Below are 22,414 nucleotides of genomic sequence, written 5' to 3' on the forward strand. Positions count from 1 at the left end.
AGGCTTTCAGGGGCCCTCTGTGGCAGGTTCCTAGGTTGTTTCCTGTTTTCTTTTTCTGGCTTTCAGAGGCCCTCTGTAGCATGTTCCTAGGTTGTTTCCTGTTTTCTTCTTTTTTCTGATGTCCATCCTCTTTGCCTTTCAGGATGGGGATTGAGCATTTTAGTTAGGCTCCTCTCTTCTGCTTAGTTTGTTTAGATGTACAGATTTTAGTGGGTTTATCCTATGTTGTATGTTTATATGAGTAAGTATATACTGTGTGTGTCGTTTTGCTTCTGGGACAGCTCACTCAGGATGATCCTTTCCAGGTCCCACCATTTACCTGCAAATTTCATGATTTCCTTATTTTTCATTGCTGAGTAATACTCCATTGTATAGATGTACCACAGTTTCTGCATCCATTCTTCAGTTGAGGGGCATCTGGGCTCTTTCCAGCTTCTGGCTATTACAAATAAAGCTGCTACAAACATGGTTGAGCAAATGTCCTTTTTGTGTACTTGCGCCTCTTTTGGGTATATGCCTAGGAGTGGTATGGCTGGATCTTGAGGAAGCGCTATTCCTAGTTGTCTGAGAAAGCGCCAGATTGATTTCCAGAGTGGTTGTACAAGTTTACATTCCCACCAGCAGTGGAGAAGGGTTCCCCTTTCTCCACAGCCTCCACAGCATGTGTTGTCACTTGAGTTTTTCATCTTGGCCATTCTGACGGGTGTAAGGTGAAATCTCAGGGTTGTTTTGATTTGCATCTCCCTAATGGCTAATGAGGTTGAGCATTTCTTTAAGTGCTTCTCTGCCATTCGATATTCTTCTACAGAGAATTCTCTCTTTAGCTCTGTTCCCCATTTTTTAAGTGGATTACTTGGTTTGCTGCTTTTCAGCCTCTTTAGTTCTTTATATATACTGGATATGAGTCCTCTGTCAGATAAAGGGTTGGTGAAGATTCTTTTCCAATCTGTAGGCAGTCACTTTGTTTTGATGCCGGTGTCCTTTGCTTTACAGAAGCTTTTCAGTTTCATGAGGTCCCATTTATTGATTGTTGCTCTTAGAGCCTGTGCTGTTGATGTTCTGTTCAGGAAGTTTTCTCCTGTACCAATGAGTTCTAGGGTATTCCCCACTTTTTTTTTTTCTAGCCGATTTAATGTGTCTGGTTTTATGTTGAGGTCTTTGATCCACTTGGACTTCAGTTTTGTGCAGGGTGATAAGTATGGATCTATTTTCATTTTTCTACATGTAGACACCCAGTTGGACCAGCACCATTTGTTGAAGATGCTATCTTTTTTTCATTGTATGGTTTTGGCATCTTTGTCAAAAATCAGGTGTCCGTAAGTGTGTGGGTTTATTTCTGGGTCCTCTGTTTGGTTCCATTGATCCATCATTCTGTTTCTAGGCCAGTACCATGCAGTTTTTATAACTGTTGCTCTATAGTACAGCTTGAGATCAGGGATGGAGATACCTCCAGAAGATCTTTTATTGTAGAGGATTGTTTTAGCAATTCTGGGTTTCTTGTTATTCCATATGAAGTTGAGAATTTTTCTTTCCATGTCTGTAAAGAATTGTGTTGGCAATTTGATGGGAATTGCATTGAATCTGTAGATTGCTTTTGGTAAGATGGCCATTTTTACTATGTTAATTCTATCAAGCCATGAGCATCTTTCCATCTTCTGATATCTTCTTCTAATTCTTTCTTCAGAGACTTGAAATTTTTTTCATACAAGTCTTTGACTTGCTTGGTTAGGGTTACAGCAAGGTACTTTATGTCATTTGTGGCTATTGTGAATGGTGTTGTTTCTCTAATTTCTTTCTCAGCCCTTTTGTCTTTTGTATACAGGAGGGCTACTGATTTTTTTGAGTTAATTTTGTATCCGGCCACTTTGCTGAAGGTGTTTATCAGCTGTAGGAGTTCCCTGGTAGAGTTTTTGGGGTCACTCATATATACTATCATATCATCTGCAAATAGTGATAATTTGACTTCTTCCTTTTTAATCTATATCCCCTTGATTTCCTTCAACTGTCTTATTGCTCTAGCAAGGACTTCCAGCACTATGTTGAAGAGATATAGAGAGAGTGGGCAGCCTTGTCTTGTCCCTGATTTCAGTGGGATTGCTTTAAGTTTCTCTCCGTTCAGTTTGATGTTGGCTATAGGCTTGCTGTAAGTCACCTTTACTATGTTTAGTGTATTTACTATTTTTATATATGCCTTGTATCCCTGATCTCTCCAGTACTTTAAACATGAATGGATGTTGGATTTTGTCAAATGCTTTTTCAGCATCTAGGGAGATTATCATGTGGTTTTTTTTTCTTTCAGTTTGTTAATATGGTGGATCACATTGATGGATTTCCGTATATTGAACCACCCCTGCATACCTGGGATGAAGCCTACTTGGTCATAGTGGATAATATCTTTGATGTGTTTTTGGATTCGGTTTGCAAGTATTTTGCTAAGTATTTTTGCATCAATGTTCATAAGGGAGATTGGCCTGAAATTCTCTTTCTTTGTTGAGTCTTTGTGAGGTTTAGGTACCAAGGTGATTGTGGCTTCATAGAATGAGTTTGGTAATGTTCCTTCTGTTTCTATTTTGTGGAATAGTTTGAAGAGAATTGGAGTTAGCTCTTCTTTGAAGGTCTGGTAGAATTCTGCGCTGAAGCCATCTGGTCCTGGGCTTTTTTTGGATGGGAGACTTTTGATTACGACTTCTATTTCTTTGGGGGATATAGGACTATTTAATTGATTTACCTGTTCCTGATTCAACTTTGGTAAGTGAAATCGATCAAGAAAATTGTCCATTTCATTCAGATTTTCAAATTTTGTGGCATATAGACTTTTGAAGTAAGTCCTGATGATTGTTTGGATTTCCTCAGTGTCTGTAGTTATGTTCCCTTTTCATTTCTGATTTTGTTGATTTGGGTGGTGTCTTTCTGCCTTTTAGGTAGCTTGGCTAAGGGTTTGTCGATCTTGTTGATTTTCTCAAAGAACCAGCTCTTGGTTTCATTGATTATTTGAATTGTTTTATTTGTTTCTAATTGATTGATTTCAGCCCTGAGTTTGGTTATTTCCAGCCGTCTACTCTTTTTGGTGTGTCTGCTTCTTCTTTTTCTAGGGTTTTTAAGTGAGCCATTAAGTTGCTTGAATGAGCTGTCTTGAATTTCTTCTTGAAGGCACTTAGTGCTATGAACTTTCCTCTTAGCACTGCTTTCATTGTGTCCCACAAGTTAGGGTATGTTGTGTCTTCATTTTCATTGAGTTCTAGGAAGACTTTAATTTCTTTTTTTATTTCTTCCCTGACCCAGGTGTCATTTAGTAACAAGTTGTTCAGTTTCCATGTATGTGTAGGCTTTTTGGTATTTCTGTTGTTGTTGTGGTCCAGCTTTATTCCATGGTGATCAGACAAGATACAAGGGATTATTTCAGTCTTCTTGTATCTGTTGAGGCTTGCTTTGTGACCAACTATATGGTCTATTTTGGAGAAGGTTCCATGAGGTGCTGAGAAGAAGGTAAATTCTTTTGTGTTTGGGTGTAAAGTTTTGTAAATGTCTGTTAGGTCCATCTGAATTATGACCTCTGTTAGAGACATTGTTTCTTTGTTTAATTTCTGTTTTGTTGACCTGTCCTTTGTTGAGAGTGGCAGCCAGGGGTTTTTAAGTCTGAAAGTGGACAGGGCTGGGATCCATGAGAGGACACACACACACACACACACACACACACACACACACACACACACTCACACACTATCATAGAATTAGAGTAGCCTTGCTGGGGCCGTGATGTCCCCAGAGGAAAGGGTGTCCTAAAACCAACACAGTATAAAACACAGTGGATACTTAGATGAATGGAGAATCCAGGACTCTCCCCACCCCCTCCCCCAACCTGGGCTGCCACAGAATGGCCTTTGTCTACCCAGAGCTGGAGACAGGCAGCTTCTGGGGAACAAGGCCTCTCCTTAATATGGCTATACTTCACATGCTATTTTATCTCAGGGCTCTACCCTGTGGTTTGGACTTTCACAAAGTGCCCCCTTTTCTCTGGAGAGGTAGCTCAAGCCAACTCCAAGGGATTTCAACTCTAACATCAAACAAACAAACAAACAAACAAACAAACAAACAAACATATTTCTAATTGAATTGTTGGCTAACGAAGATGGCCGAGAAATGTTGCATGACATCTCAGCAGCACACCATCACACAAAGTCCCATTTCTCAAAGCAAAATAGCCAGTTTAATGTGCCCCATGTATGTATTCAAAAAAAGCTAGATGAGGTAAAACTGTTGCAACATGGCAGATTTTAGAGTGTTTGAGTTTGCCTCAAGGTGAAGAAAGAATTGGGCTTTGGGGGACGTTCTGGCTAGGTCACTGCCATCTTTGTCTGCCTGTATCCTCAGCCCTGGCAACTTCAGTGTTTGTGAAGTCTCATTTGAAGTGTTTAAACAACAGACAAGGTCTGGCTTTTTTAATTCTTCATGAGTTGAGGAGGCTGTGTGTGAGTTCTCAGCTTTTACCTTGTTGATTCTTCTTGGTTCGTATACTATTCCTCATAGACCTATAGATCCTTTTCCCTGTTTGTAAGCAGTTAGTCCGCTCACGGGAAATACAGAATTTATGCATCAGCACATCATCATTCAGTGAAAAAAAAAGTTCAACCTCAAGTCAGGAGACTTCGGATCTCTCACTGCCTGTCCCATTTTAAATGAATCACTTAATATGGATGAACCAGTTTGTTGACTGTTTAGAGACAAAAGAATCATCTTTTGTCCCCATCATTTCTCCCTTCCTTTTCCTTCCTCCAAACCTTTCCATGTTACTCTCCTCTTCTCTCCTCTCCTGTCATCTCTACTCCCCTCTCTCCTCCCCTTCCTTCCCCTCCCCTGTCCTCTCCCTCCCCTCCTCTGCTCCTCTTCCCCCCTTTTCTTCCCTCCTCTCCTCTCCCCTTTCCTTTCCTCCCTTCCTTTTCCTTCCTTCTTCCCTCTCTTTCTTTCTTTCTTTCTTTCTTTCTTTCTTTCTTTCTTTCTTTCCTTCCTTCCTTCCTTCTTCTTCCTCTTCTCTTCTTATTCTTTTTGAGATAAAGTGTCACTATACAGCCTTGGCTAGGTTTGAGTTCACTATGTAGATCAAGCTGTCCTTGAACTCATAGAAATCTACCTGCCTCTATTTCTACCCTACCTCCCTTTCCTAAGCTAGTGTCTGAATGGGCTGCAAAGACACCTGTTTCAGCTCCCACTTGCTCCCTTGCTCTCTATTCCCACCCTCACAGCCTTGCTGTGCAGTCCTAGCTGTCATTTCCTAACTGGCATCTCGAACGTAAATTTTTCCATCAATAGCGTGTCACATGCAACCACGCTGCTAGGATTACAGCACAAATGTGACTGCACCCCTCTTCAGCCTGACAGTATTGACTAAGGAACGGCCTTCCACGACACAGGGGCTGCGGCTTCCGTCAGCGTTGCACAACTTACCGTGATGCTGGAATGCCCATAAGAGCAGAAAGGAAAGCTCCTGTTGGCTGGATTCACTGCCATTAGCCATACAGACAGCCGAAAGTGTCCAGAGAGATGACCAGCGAGTGTAGGAATCTGTGGTGCCGTGCCCTGACAGGGCCTTAGGTCCCCCAGTGGCTTCCCTGCAGCCACAGGAATGACAGGGCCCTGTGGTCCAGCAGAAGAACCCTCTCAGCACACAGGACCAAGACAAGAATTTTCACATAGCCATCTCTTTCAAATATAAAAGAGTCAAGCAATGCAGGGAAAAAATTATTTTAACTGTGTGTCCAGAAGGGTCAAAGCAGCGGTAAGCACAGTGTACCCATTGTTGATTGGCGTAGAGTGAAGATAGACTAATAGATTTATAGTAACCCTGATCCACTTGGCCTGTTAACATACTCCTGTGTTTCTTTATGGCATTAAGCTAATTATTTCAAAGTTGCTACTTTCTGCTTAATGAATTAGCAATAAATTTACGCATAATGATACAAACTTCTGGGGAATCCTGGCTCTGCCTCCCATCCTGTCAGTTTGTTGACAATTTATAGGGTAGTCCTGGGATTCCAATTGTGTTCCATGTCACACCCAGCTCTACATGGATTTGGGGGATTAGAACTCAGGTCCTCACACTTTTGTGGCCAATGCCTTACCCCTGAGCCACATCCTTGGGCCCCTGTAAGAAATATTTTTAGGAGTCATGGTCTTCTCTGAGTAACCAGAGAGATACCTATTTTTAGTCCTTGTGTAGTATATTTTTCCACTGGTCCCGAGGGAGCCTGCTTGTTCAGTTTTCCCCTGAGATACCTGTGGAATGGGATGAAGGTAAGCTGTTCGTGTCCACAGAGGTCGTGTTTTGGCGCACTGCTTTTCAGAAGCTCAAGACTGTGAGCCTGCCACTGGAGTCATCAAGGACGCCCACACGTCCTCACTTCTGTAGTTTGCATCTAAGGGGAAAGGCTACTCCTGCATTCCATAGAATCACTTCTCCTTACTTCATCTCTCCATACTTCTGAGGACTTTTTGTCATTTGAAAATTGCTAACTCTGAGGAAATATGAAGAGATATAGGTGAAGTGAAGCACAGAATTAAGATTCTGAACACACACACACACACACACACACACACACACACATTTTAAAATCTAGTGTCCTAAGGTAAAGGGTTATCTCTTCCTCCCCCCCCCCTCGATTCTGTGGATTACAGGAGAAACTGATGATGAATGTGGTTACTTTTTCCTGCACCTTTTTTCTTTGAGTTCTCTTTGGGACACAGGCTGCTGTGGTTCTTGGTGGGTGTTCCTTAGTGTTTTTTTTTTTTTTTTTTTTTTAATGGAGGTCTACCCATGTTATGGCCCGTGCTGCCCCTGTACGGTGCTGTGGAAGCCACCTTTTTTGTTACCAGATTTCAAGGTTGCGTAGATTTCGATATAGTCAGTGTTTTCTGGACTATTTATGGCAGAGTTGGAACCACCTCTATGAACGTTACCAACTGCAGACATTTGCATTTCATTTCTGCAGAAGAGCAGCCTGCCGCTGAGAATGCAGTTCAGAGAAGCAAAGAGAACCCAGGGGTCTAGATAATGATGGTGTCACTTCCTTTCAGATGTGTGTGGGTGTGAGGAATTGGATCAGCCTCTTTGTTTACACGTTTAAGGAAAACGCATACCTATACTGTACGTTTTATCTGTTTCAAGGCTTTGTTAAATCAGCTTGCTGATAACTGAACTTTTTCTGCATTTTTAATGAGCTCAAGAAGAAGGTAGTGGCAGGTTCAGCCCATTCCAACTCAAGCTCTTCTCTCTGTGAGCATCAATTTTCAGTTTCGACTTGTAACAAATTTCAGCTCCCATGTATCGGCGCATCTATTCCATTTTTGGCAGAAGTAGTTTTGCCTGTAGAAGGTATTTCGGTCAACAGCATTGATTGAAGGTCGTGCGCTTCCGTGAGGCAGCATTTTTCTGCCGGAAGTGGCTGGTGCTGAGATGGTGTTCAGTTCATAGTTCAGTGAACGTGCCCTGCTTTAGATACAGCTTTCCAGACATGAAAGAGAGCAGAAGAAAGAAAGCCTAAGGAGGCATGCTGTCTTCAGGGGCAGGTGGGGCGGGAAGCTCCCGAACTCTGTCTTCTGTGGCTCTTGGCCTACCGATGAAGCATGCGTGGTGAGTCTGAGGGTGGACACTCATCTTGGGATGTCACAGGACTTCTTTCAGTCACTCTGAGGCTTGACAGAGAACCTAACTCTTAAACACTGGAGAAATGGTAATTCAATTCAGTTCAATGCTTTAATCCAAGTTATGAGATCATTTATTATTATTATTATTATTATTATTATTATTATTATTATTATTATTACTGATTTTTTAAAGACAAGGTTTCTCTGTGTCCTGGACTCCCTTTTTAGACCAGGCTGACCTCAAACTTACAGAATCCACCTGCCTCTGCCTCTGGGCCACCGTGCCCAGCTGACTATCAGAATTTGTTATGTATTTATACAGATAAGTAACTGAAGACGGAGTTGGGGGAAAATGACTGTGAGGGGCTGCGTCATTTGTCAGCAGCATGTACTTAGTAGCAGAGCTAAAGTTTTATGCAATATTTCTGACTTGGGAGTCCATGTTCATACATGCTATGATGCTATGTCCTGAGTGTGGGTTGGGATTTGGTCTTGTCTGTTAGAGAAATCCAGCTACACTCCCTGATCAGATAGGGCTTTAGTGACTGCACGGGACAAGCAAAGCATTGTGGTATAGATGCCAAGGTCCTCCTGACTCCTGTTCTGCCACCCCAATCATGTGACTTTCACCGCTGCTTCTACAGTGTGGAAGTTCAGATTCTGGTATTCTTCTGTTTTCCCACCAGGAGGAAGAGGATGAATGTTCTTTTTTTTTTTTCTTCTAAATATACTAGTTTTTTATTAACAGGAAAAATTATAGATTGCTTAGAAATCTTTCTTTGTTTGTCTCCTTTTGTGTGTTGTCTTGAAACAATCTCATGATGTGGGTGGGACTAACTCTGACCTTATTCTCCTTCTGCTTCGGCTTATCAAGTGGAATTACACATGTGTGCCACCACAGTTTGTGATGTGATTTCATTTCTATCTCATTGACCAAGCCAATGTCACACAGTGTTTTCAATCTCCAAGGCCATAAGGAGTTAATTTTAAGTCAAATGTACTGAGCTATAACTTAGATATAGTATCTACTTAGATATAATCTCAGTTACATTTTTTATATAGCTTTGTCATTTTTGACAAATCTACTTATATATTCCATCCAAGACACACGACATTCCACGTTGAGGGGAAAATCTGTGCCAAGCATTTTGCGGTCTTGAGTGAAATTCGGGCTCTTTGAAGCAGGCAGCAGTTGGCACAGTAAGGTTTAGTGTTGAAGCACTTAAGAAATGACTTAGAGAAGGATGAACTGCAAAACAATAGGATATGCCAGAGGAGACGCTAGCTACAGTTAGGTGGCCACTGAGAGAACACATGCTTGTTTCCCAGGCATGCGTGTGTGCACAGTCCGTCATGCTAAAAAGAAATGTGTTTAAAAAGTCTAAAGATGAGTCCAAAGCTGTCAAATTGAAATCATGTAAGATAAGATGAGTGAAAGCCCCTTGAGATCTGTAAAACCCTATTAGCGTGTTTCGAATTGTCTTTGTCTCACAGAAGGCATTCCTTTTTGTACTTTTCATCACCCATTTTATTAGCACTTATTCACTGTAGGAAATATGGGCTCACTGTAAACCTTTCCTATAAGCCCAGAACGCGCTTTGCTCGTATCTGCCATCCCATTGCTTTCTCTCGATCCTTTTGCCCTGCCTCCTGCAGGCACCCATAGAAGACCCAGTCTATGCCTTTCTACCTTCTTGTCTTTTTTTAGGGGGGTGGGGGGGAGGGGTTCTAGATTCTGAATGAAAGGGAAGTATGTGTAGTTGTTTTCTTTAACCTGGCTCAATTCACTGGATGTTAAATTTATTAAGTACCCAAAGCCAAGCAACAGACAGCCCCAAGTGCAGGCAATTTTACATTTGCTGTCTCTTCATTCTCTTTGCGCCTGTGTATATTTCAGCTGGGTGAACTGAAAACAATGGCACAAAAACATGCATAGGTTCTTGAAAACCTCATTATGTGCAAATGTTAATGGCTAACAACTTTCAGTTTAAATTCCCACTGATATATCATTAAAAAAAAACCCAGCCTTTTATCTTATTCATTTTTGTGAAATACACATTTTATTTTGAGATATTTCACTTTTCAAAAGATAAAATAATACTGAGGTTTGGGAATATTTACCAAGAGAGTTTGTCATTTGTTCTGTAAGTTTGAAGAGGATACATTCTTTACATTGACCCCATTGAGTCATTGCGGGGAAATGGACTCAGAACCTCCTGGAATGACTTGAGGGTCCTCTGGGAAGCCCAGCCTTAGGCTGATGTGTCCTGCAGGAACATGAAGAGATGGGGGAGTTTTATAGTGCTTCTTGCTCCAACCCTGTCAGTCCAGTATCTTAAATTCACACAACTTTCAAAATATCATCCCTTTCTGTAGACTTTTATTATAATTCATGCCAGTCAGAATCACCCAACATTGAAAATAAATATATCTGACAATCCAGACATTAATTTCCTTTGGTTTCAATGCTTTTTTTTTTTTTTTTCAATAAAAGTGATTAACTTCATTTTGCATTAAGGTCTTCATCACTTGTTCACAATCCAGGTTGGATTCAGCGCTGGCTTTGTTGGTCCTGGGGGAAGCTGCTAAACTGAACATGGCCTGCTTGAAAACACTGATGGACCTAATGAAAGATTTCCTTTTGAGCATCTTGACTGCTCCAAACCAGGTGACACTTTGCAGTTTAGATATGTTCTGGAGGAGAACATGCTTTAGTCTCACCATTATGTAAATCACACATCATATTTGAGCATGGGATGTGTATAAATCTGTAATAATTCTAATTAAATATGAGTGAATATTAACCTACCATCACATCACTATTTATCATAAATGCTTTTCTGTATTGTTGTATCTGTTAAATTTTGTGCTTTTCAATATCACATTTACTTGTAAGCACTTACTCATCACTACAAAACAAGGACACGACAGAATGAGAACTAGAAAAGCAATTAGCTCTGCACGCTCTTTCCTAGCTGTGTCCATCACCTGCACTCAGTCCTTTCTCATCTGATGTTTCGGCTCTCTTGTTCTCTTTTTTGAGTGTTACGCTGTAAGCACGCGTGCATTTGTTGACACATGTACATGCCTTATCTCCTAGATTCCACCCGTGAGGGAGAAAGGGTAACATTCAGTGTGAAGCCGCACAGCTTCAATTCAAATGGCCATTCCAACCATACAGACACTCTTTAAGATGTATGCACTTTGGGTCTGGTTAATTTTGGTGGGGGGCTTTCTTTTATATGTAAATTATTTATAATAACATTTATAAATATGTTTGAAAATTTCACATTTTTAATGGAAAGGTGATCATTTCATCTTGTATTGTTGAATATTAAGTTTGTTCTGACCAGTTAATAAGAAACGATATTGAACTAGAACTCTTTTTATTTTTTCCCTTTTTTGACGATTTCGTATGTGAATACAGCATATTACGGTCCTATTTACCCCATCTCAGTCATGCTGACCCACTTCTATTTTTATGTCATTTTTTTCCTCCCTCCTCTTTATGTTTGATTTTTCTTTTTTTGTTTTAATTTAAAAAATTATGCAATATATTCTGATTATGTTTTTTTCTTCCCCAAGTCCTCCCAGATCCTTTCCACTTTCCTATCCACCCAACTCCACATCCTTTCTTCCTTTTTCTCTGTAGAAAGCAAACAAACCAAAACCAAAACCAACCAACCAGCCATCCAACCAACCAACCAACCAAAAAAAAAAAAAAAAAAATTGAAGAAGTTACACAAGAAACATACACACACACACAAATACCTAGAATCCATAAGAACACAAAATTGGCAACTGTAATTATAATCAAAACATGCACAAGTTTTCTGAAAAAAAAAAAAAAACTATAAATGAAGTCACCACATAACAGGGGAAGAAAATGCTCCAGCTGGACATCTTTTGACACCAAGTGAAACCTCCAGGGCCAGGAGCGAGTTGCGGGGCTAATTGAGCTGTTGGCCAAAGGGCCCCCATGGAATTCCTGAACATCTCAGGCTGCTGCCAAGTTTATGGGTTGCCCCCCACAAACTGAGTAGCTACGGCGCTTTCTTGAGTACAACAGCTACACGTGTCCAGAACTCAGCATTTCACGGTATTCCTTCCCTGGCTCTGACAGTCTTTTCACCCCCTTCCCACAGTGTTTGGGGGCCTTTGAGGGGCTGCTACAGATGTACATCTTATTGAGGGCACAGCACTCAGCTGCCACTTATTCTTAACGCTTGGCCAGGTATGAAACTCCACGATCTATAAGCCACAGACACATTTGACCATGTTTTACAGCACCAGGCGTGTATTTGGTTCTGTGCTATAGGCCTAAAATCCAATGAGAAAAGTGGTTGTTTAGCACCGCCCAAAACAAAACAAAACAAAACAAAACAAAACAAAACAAAACAAACAAAACAAAACAAAACAGCCACGTTGCTCCTGTAGGTCTTGCCTGACAGATTAGTATTGTAGCTTCCAGGGACTGCAGCTGGGTAAGGCTGTTGATTTCTGTCTCCTAGCAGTTTGCATAGGGCATCCTGGAACTGTGAACGCCGGCCATCACGAAGGGAGCTTCTAGGTCACTTCCAGCTTGATTTCCTTGTATTCTACAACCAGAGTATGTGGTGTCCTCAACAGGATTTTTGCATCTAGAACTGTAATTCTTATAAGTGGAATTTAACTGCATTTTTTTTTTTTTTACTGTTTCTTTTGAATAAGTTACTTAGTGAAATTCTGTGATCCCTCTCTGCCTACCTCCTCTCTCTCTCTCTCTCTCTCTCTCTCTGTGTCTATCATTCTCCAAGATATGTTTTTTTAGACAGTCTCTCGCTGAACCTGTTGCTCACAGACTGGTAAGCTCACAGGTGGGTAAGCTCCTACCCCGCTCACTGGACACACTGTTTCCATATCAAACACTAGTACTAGTTCTCAAGGCCTGTGTTGCCGCCTGTGGGTGTTTTGTTTGGATACTGGGGATCTGAATTCAGGCGCTCAGGGCTGCATACCAAGCCTTTAAATGCCCCGAGCTATCTCTCCCCGGTTGTCTCCTCTCTTTTCCATGAACTTCACTGTGAGCCTGCTTCTGTGAACAGGTTCTTGGAACACCGGCTCAATTTCTATTCTGAAAGTTGTAATATTTTTGTATTTTTAGGAATGCGAAAGTTACCACCACTAGAAAAGATTATTTTTCAACATAATATGGAGGGTAGTACTTTTTTAGTTTACTGTTTGAGAACGTCATGCATGTAAATAGTTTATTTTGATCAAATCTGTCTTCTACTTGCAGCCCACTTTCTCCCACTTTCCCTTTCCAACTTCATATAGTCTTCAACTCCTTCTTCTTCTTTTTTCAATTCTCTGAGCACGCTTAAAGCTGCCAGCATGTACGGGTGTAGCCGGACAACCACTTGGGGAACCTCCCAGGCATACACATCCCCCAGTGGATCCGTTTGTTTCCCATTGGTTACTGAAGAAATTGAATGCTTGTTGCTTAGCATGTGTATTAGTCACGTATATTTCTGAACTGTCTTTTCAAGAAAACACACCCATCCAAAACTAAGTTTTAATGAGTACCTTTAGAACTTTGGGTTTGTTTCACAGTGAGTGTATAACATTCGAGCGTCCTTTTTGGCCCAGCTGCACTGTGCCCACGGCTTCTAAGCCGGACAGAATGCATTCCATCCTCTAAGATGTACCTTTGATTTTGATTGTCTCAGGTCGAGAACTCGGAGGCACATGACCTTTCCTGGGCCTCACATGTTATCTTCATATACACAACAATTATTGCGGAAGTCTGTTTATACGCGGCAACTTCTTACCTGAGGAAAACGGCTCTGACTGGGTTCTGCTACTGCAAAAGTCCACAGCAGGATGATTTACTCATGGGCAAGTTGGAAGAACAGCCAGAATTAGAGGGAGCAAGCATTTTAAGTCTTTTGAAATACTTCTCTTCCGAAATCTCTGTTAATTGTAAGTAACGTACTTTTCATTGTAGTGAATAAGGTTTTTTTTTTTTTTCCAGTTTATTGATGTTAAATTTTATTGTTATTCTGCTAGGTATGCCCCATGTCATGTTTCAAATACAGAGCTGCTCTTTAAATAGCTTGTAAGATAGAATTACTCTGAAGAGTTACTCTTACTGTTTTTCTTTCAAAAGATAATTCATTTTCAAAATTTCCATTTAACAACAGATAATATACTGTGATAGTCAAAGCATTTATCAGCTGCAACTTCCAACTGAATACATTCCATAAAATTTACTCTTAGAATGAGATTATAATTTGCAACAAATGAACTTAAATATTATTTTAAGACTAAGGTTTTGAATGTGACTAATGTTTTTTAAAATGCCCCTGCATTCTATGTGTAGCAACAACTTTTTATTTTATTTATTTTATTTTTTATTTTTTATTTTAATCACAGGTCATTCACTTGAAAGATGTAGCCCCCTCCATCTTTCCCTCCCAATCCCCCCTCCATCCTTCATCTCCTCCCTGCTCCCTTCAGAGTCCACTGATAGGGGAGGTCCTCCTCCCCTTCCATCTGACCCTAGCTTATCAGGTATCTTCAGGACTGGCTGCAATGTCCTTATCTGTGGCCTAACAAGGCTGCTCCTCCTTCGGAGGGGGTGGGAGAGCTCAATGGGCCAGTCATTGAGTTCATGTCAGAAATAATTCTTGTCCCCCTTACTAGGGAACTCACTTGGATACTGAGCTACCATGGGCTATGTCCGAGCAGGGGTTTTAGGTTATATCCATGCATGGTCCTTGGTTAGAGAAACAGTTTCATAGAAGACTCCTGTGCCCTGATATATTTGGTCCTTGTGGGGCTCCTCTCTCCTCTAGGTCATACTAACTCCCCCTTCTTTCATATGATTCCCTGCACTCTGCCGAAGGTTTGGTTATGAGCCTCAGCATCTGCTTTGATACACTGCTAGGTAGAGTCTTTCAGATGCCTTCTGCGGTAGGCTCCTGTCCTATAGCAACAACTTTTCACAAAATGCTTACATCTAAATGTGAAAAATAGCTTTCAGTTTAGTGAGACGTGCTAGGGTCAGTATTTTCTAAAATGGATAGTTTAAAATCAGTAATTGTTAGATAGCTGATATGTCTGTGAGCTCAGTGGGCTCCCGGTTCCAGCGATGTGAGGTTAGGATGGCTGAGGCGACTGTGGAGACTGCGTCCTTACAGCTCTTTCCTCTTCGCTTCTGCTCTTTCCTAAGGAATTCTCCTTTCTAGCCCTGGAAGTACCTGCCTCTTCTCTCTTTGTCTCCTGTTCTTTTTCTATCAAGAAACTTCTCTTTAATTACTCTATCATCATTATAATCATTATCATCATCATCTTCATCATCATCGTCGCTATTACTGTTATATTTCACTACAGGGTTTCAGTTGGCTGGAAAGTAACCATCTTCCTGCCTCCCAATACTGAGGTCTCAGGCTTGTGCCCATACACTCTCAACTTCCTCTCATTTTACTTCTCATTGTGGTTCATCTTTCATTCCTGACTCCAGACCTGCCTTGAATGCCAAGTCCAAAAATAATCCTACTACTATGATTCTCGAGACTAACAGAATTGCTAAGACTGCTTTTAGAAAAGGGACCTGATTTGAGGAGACCTTTTGGGCTGATTGTTTTTATAGATATGATGAAAGTAATGACAGGTCACTGTTGGTCTAGTCTGTGGTTCGAATGATACCTTCCTCTGTGGCTGAGTCTACACAACAACCTATTGTTTATATTATATTTAACTTGCTTTTGGCCAGAATCTTTTTATCAACAGCCACAGAACGAAATCAGGACAGGTATATTATTTTACTTTCACAGATAACTGATGAGTTTCATTCTTTTCTTAGTCACTGTCCTATTGCTGTGAAGAGCTCCCATGACCAAGGCAACTCTTCATTGGGGGCTTGCTTACAGTTTTATTGGTTTGGTCCCCTGTCACTGTGGCAGGGGGCACAGCGGCACACAGGTGGACATGGTGCTTGAGAAGTAGCTGAGAGTTCTCTATCCTGAGCCACAGGCATCAGGAAGCGAGAGAGACCCTGGGATTGGTAGGGAACTTGAAATCTCAAAGCTCCCCCACCCCCAACCCTAACCCAGCACTGGAGACACACCTCCTAATCCTTCTAATCATATCAAACAGCTACACCCCCTGCTTAAGGGACCACTGTAATCCAAACCACCACAATTCTATTTTATCATAGTCATATGTGATCCATATGCATGTGCATAGTTAGTAATTTCAAAGCCTCTTTATGTTGACAGCTTCTGCCTTATTTAAATTGTGTCATTGTTTAGATACTAATTATTTTTTGCTACATTTGTCAAATACCACCTTTCCATTTCTTGAAACTCTGTAGTATTCTGGTTTTCTCACTTACTTTGTGGTGCCATTTTATTTCTTTCCAGTTTTCTTGTCTTTTAAAAAGTGACACTCAGTGGCTCAAGCACTGAGCTCCTATGAGAATGTTACATTTACATATAACTTAACTTGACTGAATGCTTCTGAGCCCTGGTCTAATCTGACAGTCTCTGAGGAGAGATGTAAGCGGGAACTCTGCCCATCTGTGTGGCTGTGGCTAATGTCTTGTGAAAAGTCTGCCCTGGGAAGGAGCTCGGCTGTTGTGTCACCAGGCCCCATTTGTGAGACAAGCATTGCAAAAGCATGGTGCTGGCTGTCTTTGTCATGCTCACACGAAGAATATTTGGGAGCTGGAAGGTAGCTTGCCTTCAAAGCACTCTGCTACCCTACACGTCCTCACAGGCACATACAGGAACGTACACAGAAATACATGCGTAAATGCGTGCCACAAAGATTTGTTTATGTGTCTCCCGTGGCGGCACTGGATGAATGTAGCACCCCACCAGGAGGAGAAAAGAATGATTAATAAATCGAATTTGTACAATTCATTATTCATTGCCATTTAAAATTTTAACCATCACATATAATAACTGTACATTATAAGTTCAAAGATCCTCATAGGACAGTCCATTAGATAACTAGAAGAAAATATGATACAGTTCTTCATACCTGCTAAGGAAAGACCCCCATAAAACAGAGAAACAACAATTTTAAAAGACATAGCTAGACAATTCACAACAAAATTTTCTAAGATCTGTGCATAAAAATTGGCTAACATTAAAATGCGAATGAAGGTTGGAAAATGTGCACATGTTATAAAGTAGAGAGACTAATAAAAGAATTTCTCCTGTCTTTACCGTTGCCATCCTCAACTCAGTGTCATTTCTAAGCTTGAGGGATGGCTATGCCTAGACCGAAAGCAAAACCTAACTTGTGTGTATCTCTTATTCTCAACTGCTTTGAGATGAAGCCGTGTGCTATATTCTGTTACAGTCAGTTAGGTTTTGGGACATTGACCATATTCCCCATCCTTGTCAGTTTCTCTGAGGAAGTACTATAGCCTCTGGCGTGAGATGGGTTGACTAGCGCTCCGGCTGCACCAGGAAAATGACCCTGGGCCTGGGAGCCTGGAGTTGGCAGGCAGCCCAGGAGGAACTGTGTTCTCTTTCTTCTCTCCCTTCCTGCAGCCTTGAGCTGTGGGGAGTCCTGAAGGCTGTAGGAGAGGCAGAAGGCAGTGTTCTCATTAACTGGGAGTAGTGAGTGTAAAGGAAGAGAAGACTCCACGGCCCTCTTGGACTTTCATTTCCAAAGCTAAGTTTACAGCTATAGTCTGTGGCCTGTGGCTGGGCTGGGCTCAGCAAACATGAGGGCAGGCTTCCCCTTCTCCGTCAACATTGCCTCAGGAAAAAGTAGTCTGCGGGGGTGTGTGGAAAACAGTGATAGATTTTAAAGCTGAAACTGTCCTTCTAAATTTAAGATTTTCACAAGATCCAAACTAACTAGCTGTTGTGGTAAATTTAAAAGGTATGGGCTAATACACTTTGATTATTAGGCTACAATTGTTACGGCGGTATTGTCTAACCCTCTATCAATCAAATAAAGACATAGACACCTGTTGTAGTTTATAAACTAGCCTTTGCCAGGGGCACTGCAGATGTTAACCTTCTAAACTAACTTTACCTCCCAACCCTAATCTCGAGCTACCTCCCATCCATGGTCCAAAATACTTATTAATGTTCTCCACATCCTCCATCCACGCTGATCCTGCCATGTGTGCCTTCCCCACGCTAACCCAAGGGGCCGATCTGTTTCCTTCTCCTCCAATCCTGAACCTGTCTTCTCTTCGTCATTCTGCGAACCCCGAACTCTACCTCCCTTTCTTCTGCCAAATCCCAAGCTTCAGCGTTTTTTATTATCCAATCAGCTTTAAATTAGGTGCAGCAAGGTTTACACAACGAAGGACAGGTACACATGAGAATGTGCAGGGATCAGATCTTACTATTATTTTTTTTAATCTTTTGTTTTTTTTTTTTTTTTTTTTTTTGAGGCAGGATCTTTTTTTATTTTTTATTTTTATGTGCATTAGTCTGAAGGTGACAGATCCCTTGGAACTGGCATTACAGACAGTTGTAAGCTGCCATGTGGATGCTGGAAATTGAACCCCGGTCCTTTGGAAGAGCACACAGCGCTCTTAACCACTGAGCCCCAAGGGATCAGATCCCCAAGGGATCAGATCTTGGGAGCCAGTAATTAGCATTAAAATACATAGCAATAGAGCAACCCCCAGCTTTAGCCAGAGGGTTACTGGGATGTTTTTAGAGTTCAAGAATATTGCTGTTTTCCTCAGGCGGTTCTGTTGGCATTCCTTTTCTCCTTCTTCGTCTTCATCTTCTTTTTATTTTTCTATTTTATTTTTGGTTTTTTGAGACGTCATCTCTCACAGTCCCGGCTGTCCTGGATCTGCTTTGTAGACCAGGCTGGCCTCAAACTCACACAGGTCTGCCTGCTTCTGCCTCCCAAGTGCCCCACGCTGTTTGGCTTTCTGTTGTCCTTCCTGCCTCTGTGTAAGCTTACAGTAAAGGGTCCCTACTGTTTTGTTCTGCTTATTCTGCTGTGGTTACTGTATGGCAGAGGTTCTCAACCTGTGGGTTCCGACACTTTTGGGCCACAGGGGTCACCTAAGAACACCAGAGAACACAGATATCTCCATCATGATTCATAACAGTAGCAAAATTACAGTTATGAAGTAGCAACAAAAATGATTTTATGGTTGGGGGTTACTGCACCATGAACTGTATTAGTGGGTCACAGCATGAGGAAGGTTGAGAACCGTTGCTCTGTGATGAAATAACAAATTTCAGCAATCGTAAGAATTAACATTTTGAAGCACAGATTACACAAAGTATTTTGTTTGGTTCAGTTTTCTAAAATCCATCTGTAGCTGAACACACAAGAAAAAGAGCAGTGACGTAAAACAATATATTGTTTCTAAAGCATTTAGATACGTTCTAGCCCTGACACTTAGCAGTGTATTAGCAAAGAAAGGGGAGAGGTTTAGACTTTGCGTCCAAATTAATTAAGGAGTCGGTGTATGTGCACTAATAAAAAGTAACTCGTTATGTACTTGTAAGTTCTCTGTTACATGTGTCAGAATTAAGGTCACCAGCGTGTTTCAGAATGATTTAGTCTCATATTTTATCTGACCTAGAGGTAATACTCCTCTTTCCACCCCTCCTATCTATCAGAGTAACCTGGTTGCTGGCTGGTGGTGGTGGCTTACTCCTTTAGTCCCAGCACTCGGGAGGCAGAGGCAGGTGGATCTCTGTGAGTTCAAGGCCAGCCTGGTCTACTGAGTGAGTTCCAGGACAGCCGGGGATACACAGTGAAAACCTATCTTGAAAAACTAAACCAACCAACCAATCAAAAAACAACCCCTTAAAACAAACAAACAAACAAACAAACACCCCCCTAGGGTAACCTTGTAATGCTCTGAGAATCACTAATTTAATCTGTACATTGGAGCGGATTAGAGCCTTTTCAGAGTTTTGATGTGGTCAGCAGGAAATTTTTAATATAATTGTGTGCATGAGTGTAGAGCGCACATACACACATATATAATTCCACATTTATGGCATTTGTCCTACAGTTTTCATTGTAGTCTTTGTAAGTTACAGAATGTTTTAGGGATGCAGAGGGAGATTTAAACAGATTCTAAACGTACATCATAGTATTTATCTGTGTCACATGTCCACACAGATCTCAGGTCTGTAAGTCTGTAAATAAGTCACCCCTTGTGCCTGCCATTCTGTTCTGTATCATTCTGTTTAACTATTTTTTTCCTTGCCATTGATTTTCTTTTTTAAAATTCAGAGACAAAATGATTCATTATGACATTTTCATCCAAAAATATCATTGTACCTTCATACCATTCATTTGATTACTCACCTTTGTCTTCTTTCCCTAACACTGTCCTCTTCCCCCTTCAAATTGCCCTCATTTTTCTTTCATTTTATATATATATATATATACACACACACACATATATATATACATATATACATATATATACATAAAATATATACATATACATGACGTATATAAGTATGTCAAATATATAAGTATATATGAAATATAAAAATATATGAAAACAGAACTAAACTAGAAATAATACAGTATTTCAAGCATTTACTCTACCAAAGTAGATTCTAAGCTGTCATTTCATAATAATATATCAGCAGAGAAAAGAGAGGAGGTTTAGACTTCCTGTTCAAATTATACATATATTATATGTAATATAGAAAATGATATATGTACTTGTGCACACACATGTTTACATGTGTTTTTTTCATGTCCGTAATGCACCTATGACATGACTGCCTCAGGGATTTGCATATCATCCTTGTCCGCAATCATGCCAGCCATCTGAGTATCAGGCTGGTTTTGATGCCTCCAAAGCCAGTACCTGACCATAACCGTTCTTGTTACCTAACATATGTACACTGGCAGTGCTTCCGCTCTGTGACTGGCTCGATCCACCGCCACAGCCATGGAGGTTCATGCATGCCATTGCAGGTAACAGGTCCCATGGACACAGGAGTGCCAATATGCTTTTACACTTTAATTTTAATTCTTTTCGTTAAATCCCCCAAAGCAGAGCAGTTGGACCTGAGGCATTTTGCCTTGAAGTTTTCCGAGAAGCTGATTCCTGCTTTCCATGGTGGCTGAACCATGCTGCGTTCTTAACAACAGCATAAAAGAATTTCAGGTTTCTCACAGTCTTGATCACATTTGTCTGGTAATCGTTAGCATCATTCATATCCCTTTAGCAATTTGTATGTCTTCTTTAGACAACTGGCTTTTCAAGTCCTTTGTCTATTTTTTGGGGGTGGGAGTGGGGGTTGGGAGCAAGGTGTTTTATTTTCTGGGGAAATTTATGTTTTGATTTTCTTTCTCTGTCTCTTAGAGACAGAGTTTTGTCAGGTAGCCACAGCTTGCCTGGAGCTCACCATGATGCTTTAAAGTCCTGGTCTTCTCCCTGCATCCTCCTGCGTGCTGGGGGATTGTAGGCACGTGGCACCCACTAGGCTACCCTGTGGATTTTCATCTTGGTTGTTGAGTGATAAGTGAATGTGAAGTCGTGGATGTGACTATGGAGATTCGCTGCTTCCTCAGAAAGGACATATATCCCCAGTGGAGAAAGCCAGAAAATGTTATTACAAAATACAATCGAACACCTGCCTGTCCAAGATCAATAGCTCAGCACCTCTCAGCACACTGTTATATTTATTTTTGAAATTTAATGTATTTCTCTCTTCCCTTCCCTCCCTCCAAGTCCTCCCATATACTCAGCTACTAGGCTGCAAGTACTTCTTGCTTTTATTTCTTACTAATGTGTGTGTGCACGGTGTGGTATCCCACGTCACGCTGTGAGTGTGAGGGTCAGGGGACACCGACGTGGGTGGTGTGACTCACCCTCACATGCTTTCCGGGGACTGACCTCAGGTCACCGGGATTGAGTGGAGGCAGCCTTTCCCCTCTGGCCATCACAGCAGTCCTTTTGTTGTTTTGTGCTGGGTTTGTCCCTTCCTCCTGTACTTTGGAGATTAACACTAGCGTATGGTTTGCAGGTGTGTTTATAATTAATTTTTGATAGATTACATACTTGTCGAAATATTTACTTATGTGCTTTGTGAACTACAGCAGTTTACAGTTTTAGTAGTAATTTCACTGTTCTTTCTATGTCTTACCTTGTTTGTGATATTGCTATCATTTTTAATTCCATCTGTTTATTATTAGTGCAGATAAATTAATATCAGTGTAGTTTTGTCCACTATTAAAAGAACTCTCAGCTTTTTAATTTTTACTATTCTCTGTCCCCTTATTTCTATTTAAATCCTTTGTTGCTTTCTGCTAGCTTTGGGTTTACTTTGTCTCTTTCTTTTTCTTTGGTTGTAAAATAATTGGGGGATATTTATCACAATAAATGTCCCTCTTTGTACTGCTGGGGCACTGCTCTGAGGTTTCAGTATGTTTTGTTTTTGTTTGTCTTAGGCTCTTTTCCCTTTCGACTCCTTATATGACCTAGCTGTTATCCAAGGTCGCACTTGATTTATACATTCAGTGTTCTGTCCGTGTCTGTTAGGCCTACTGAGTCTCCATTTGGCTTGGCTCTCTCATTCCTATTGCTGTCTAATTTTGAGCCGTTCTTTCTAATAATGAAAGCAACGGAGGCTGAAGAGGAAGCTGGGGGATGGAGTCTGTATTGCTTCTGCGGAGGACATACTTTCAGTTCCTAGCCGTCATGTCACGTGTGTTCAAAACTGCTGGTGACTCCATCTCCAGGGCTCCTCTGGCTTCTGTGGTTACCTGAACTCACCTTAACACCACGTGCACGCATCCAGACACACGGTTTCTCGCT

At 41.1% G+C, this 22,414-nt stretch overlaps 1 protein-coding gene across 1 annotated transcript in view; it reads left to right on the top strand.

The window, feature by feature from the left end:
- Tmem232 (transmembrane protein 232) overlaps positions 1-22,414 on the top strand; it is a 208,078-nt gene that overhangs the window by 20,181 nt on the left and 165,483 nt on the right. Inside the window, exons 8-9 of the mRNA XM_055628376.1 lie at positions 10,183-10,306; positions 13,347-13,599. Coding sequence (XP_055484351.1) covers positions 10,183-10,306; positions 13,347-13,599 — 377 coding nt within the window. The remainder of the gene's footprint in view (positions 1-10,182; positions 10,307-13,346; positions 13,600-22,414) is intronic.

This window comes from Psammomys obesus, unplaced genomic scaffold, assembly GCF_907164565.1.
Source record: "Psammomys obesus unplaced genomic scaffold, mPsaObe1.curated_primary_1811, whole genome shotgun sequence".
Lineage (NCBI taxonomy): Eukaryota > Metazoa > Chordata > Mammalia > Rodentia > Muridae > Psammomys > Psammomys obesus.